Genomic DNA, 2,393 nt, shown 5'->3' on the forward strand with positions numbered 1-2,393 from the left:
GTGCCTCGGGGTCCAGCGGAGGAGGAGCCTTTGCTGTCTTCACTGAACAAAATCTGCAACCTCTAGTGCACGTGTCGCCCATCAGCTGAAATAAGAAAGTCGTTCTGATCTTTACATTGTGAGAAACACAATGAGTTAGATCAGGTAAATCCCAATCCTGTGGAAAAAAAAAACCAAACTAGGACAGCGCTTTACTCTCAGTTTCTTGTAATAAACCCGCTCTGCTACAGTAGAGATCCAGCAGTGCACTACAAACAGCTCAGATGTTCACAGAATACTGAAGAAATGTCTTACCATAATAGTAGCTGTAGCTGTGGCGTGTTCACCACCTCCCCAGCATTCTCCAATGTTGGGACAACGTGCTTCTTCACATACCTGAAGGTAAAAAACAGTCATGTGCCTGTCTTTTCTCCATATTATTGTTGAAACTTATTATTAAGATATTCATCAATTCCAGGAGTAGTCTACAAAGAAAACATAATTCCTTCTGTGATAAATCAGGAGCTACATTTTCCCTAAGAAGCCAGTAGAACAGATAGGAAAAGAAGAATTGTTTCCTGACATCTGTTACCATTCTTTTCCTCTATTTCACAACTCAAAAAACTCCTCAATCATGTAATTGCCTTATTAATTAGCATGGATTGACATTAGCATTTTAAATTTACAAACCGATAAAGTGTTCACAAAGTCTATGATGCATCAAAGCATGATCTTACTTGGGGGAGGGAAGAAGATAAAAGCTCTTCATGCATACCCACCGCTTTTTACCATCTGGAAGGCATACCTTCATGAAGTGCTCTTATTTCTAGAATTTCTTTTTATTCAAAACATGTTTGTAACTGAAATTCTTTGCGTTTCCACTAAAAATGGTCACACAAAGCATCTTCTGATCTCTTTGGTGATGCAAGTAGTAAACCCTAGTATTTAAAAATCACTGCAGGAAAAACATAAATACTCTGTTGGATTTGGCTATGGATAAAATTCACTGCTGACAAAAAGGGACCAGCACTGGGCTTGGTTTCAGTGGGGAAGGTCATGCAAGACACGACTTCTACCTGTCTTCTACAGGGAAAGAATTTTGTATCTGTAAAAAATGCCTTATTCCTCCTGGAAAACTTTGTTGGAACTGGATTTACCGTATGAAGATTTAAACTTCTCAAGGTATTCTTTAGTTTGTTGTAGTTCTTTCCCATGGGAATCTCTGTTTTCAGCCACGGAGGAAGTCGCAGCCTGAATAACATCAAGTAAACATAAAGATGAATAAACTATTTACATGGTAAATTTCCATTAATTTCACAGATCCACTTCAGTGAGTTACAGATCCCAGCTAGGAAAGGTTCCTTGAAAACTGATGCAACTCAGCAGCCAATATGAAAATAACTGACAGTCTCAACGAACTTCTCTCTTCCATGTTTATCACCATCCCAACACTGAGAAGCATAAATTTGGTGTCACTGGAAGCTTTGAAAATACTAAACGTATCGGTAGGATCTGACAGAGCCAGGCTAGAGACTGCAACAATTAATGACAATGTACGTTATATATCTATGAAGAAGTCTGATCAAATTTGCAGCTGGAAATATGAGTGTCTTAAGTAATTTTTAATTCACTCTTTTTCTGTTTTACTCTATCAGTAGTATTTTTTCAACACCGAAGCAGGGTACACTCACTGACTGATGTATATTTGTAATTTAATGCATGGAAAAGGCACTCAGGTGAGAAAACACAGGTCTTTGTGTTTTGTTACACATTTGAAGTTAGTAATCCGTTTGTTCTCTCTTGAGAAAATATGAAGTTTACAAGCCGGTATAACAGAATTTAATAAAAACATTCTGTCTACGTTTTGTAGTTAATACTAAATCGGCAAAGCAACACAGTGCATGGACACAACTACAGTTGTTCAAAATCACAATTACCTTTCTCCTTTCTGACGCTTTAAATTGCCTTTGTACTCAGCCCACGTGCTCTTGTCTGTCAAATCTCCAGATACAAAGTCTTGCAAGTCTGGTCCCTTTTGCAGGAACTCTTTTTTTTCCTCTGGCAAAGAGCCCAATGTTCCGTACTGGTTACGCACATAGCTCCCAGACACCTAAAAGAAGGAACGCTGCAATTTACCGAATTATAAACGCATGTACAGCATCTACAGCATTATATACTGAACAACCACCCGTCCCGTGCACTTTGTGTAAGCGCTTTCCCAACTGCCTCACGGTTAAACACCTCACTCTGCTTTTCGTTTTGAGCCAGGTGTAAGGCGCAAAGCACGATCGCCTTCAAAATGTCTTAACGTGACGTAGGTTTGAGTACAAATGACGCTGAACGGGTAACGTGAGACCTCGGGGCTGAGAAACAGGGCGGTGCGGCGACGCACCCGGGCGCTCCCACGTCAGCCG

The 2,393-nt window shown here is 40.1% G+C and overlaps 1 protein-coding gene across 1 annotated transcript in view; it reads right to left on the reverse strand.

Annotated features, from left to right (window-relative positions):
• LOC103781372 (lipoyl synthase, mitochondrial-like) overlaps positions 1 to 2,089 on the reverse strand; it is a gene marked incomplete at both ends in the record, with an annotated part of 2,214 nt that extends 125 nt beyond the window's left edge. The window contains 4 exons of the mRNA XM_008949086.1: positions 6 to 85; positions 295 to 375; positions 1,137 to 1,230; positions 1,917 to 2,089. Coding sequence (XP_008947334.1) covers positions 6 to 85; positions 295 to 375; positions 1,137 to 1,230; positions 1,917 to 2,089 — 428 coding nt within the window. The remainder of the gene's footprint in view (positions 1 to 5; positions 86 to 294; positions 376 to 1,136; positions 1,231 to 1,916) is intronic.
• Positions 2,090 to 2,393: the final 304 nt, after the last annotated feature.

This window comes from Merops nubicus, unplaced genomic scaffold (genome assembly GCF_000691845.1).
Source record: "Merops nubicus isolate BGI_N331 unplaced genomic scaffold, ASM69184v1 scaffold19911, whole genome shotgun sequence".
In the NCBI taxonomy this organism is placed as follows: domain Eukaryota; kingdom Metazoa; phylum Chordata; class Aves; order Coraciiformes; family Meropidae; genus Merops; species Merops nubicus.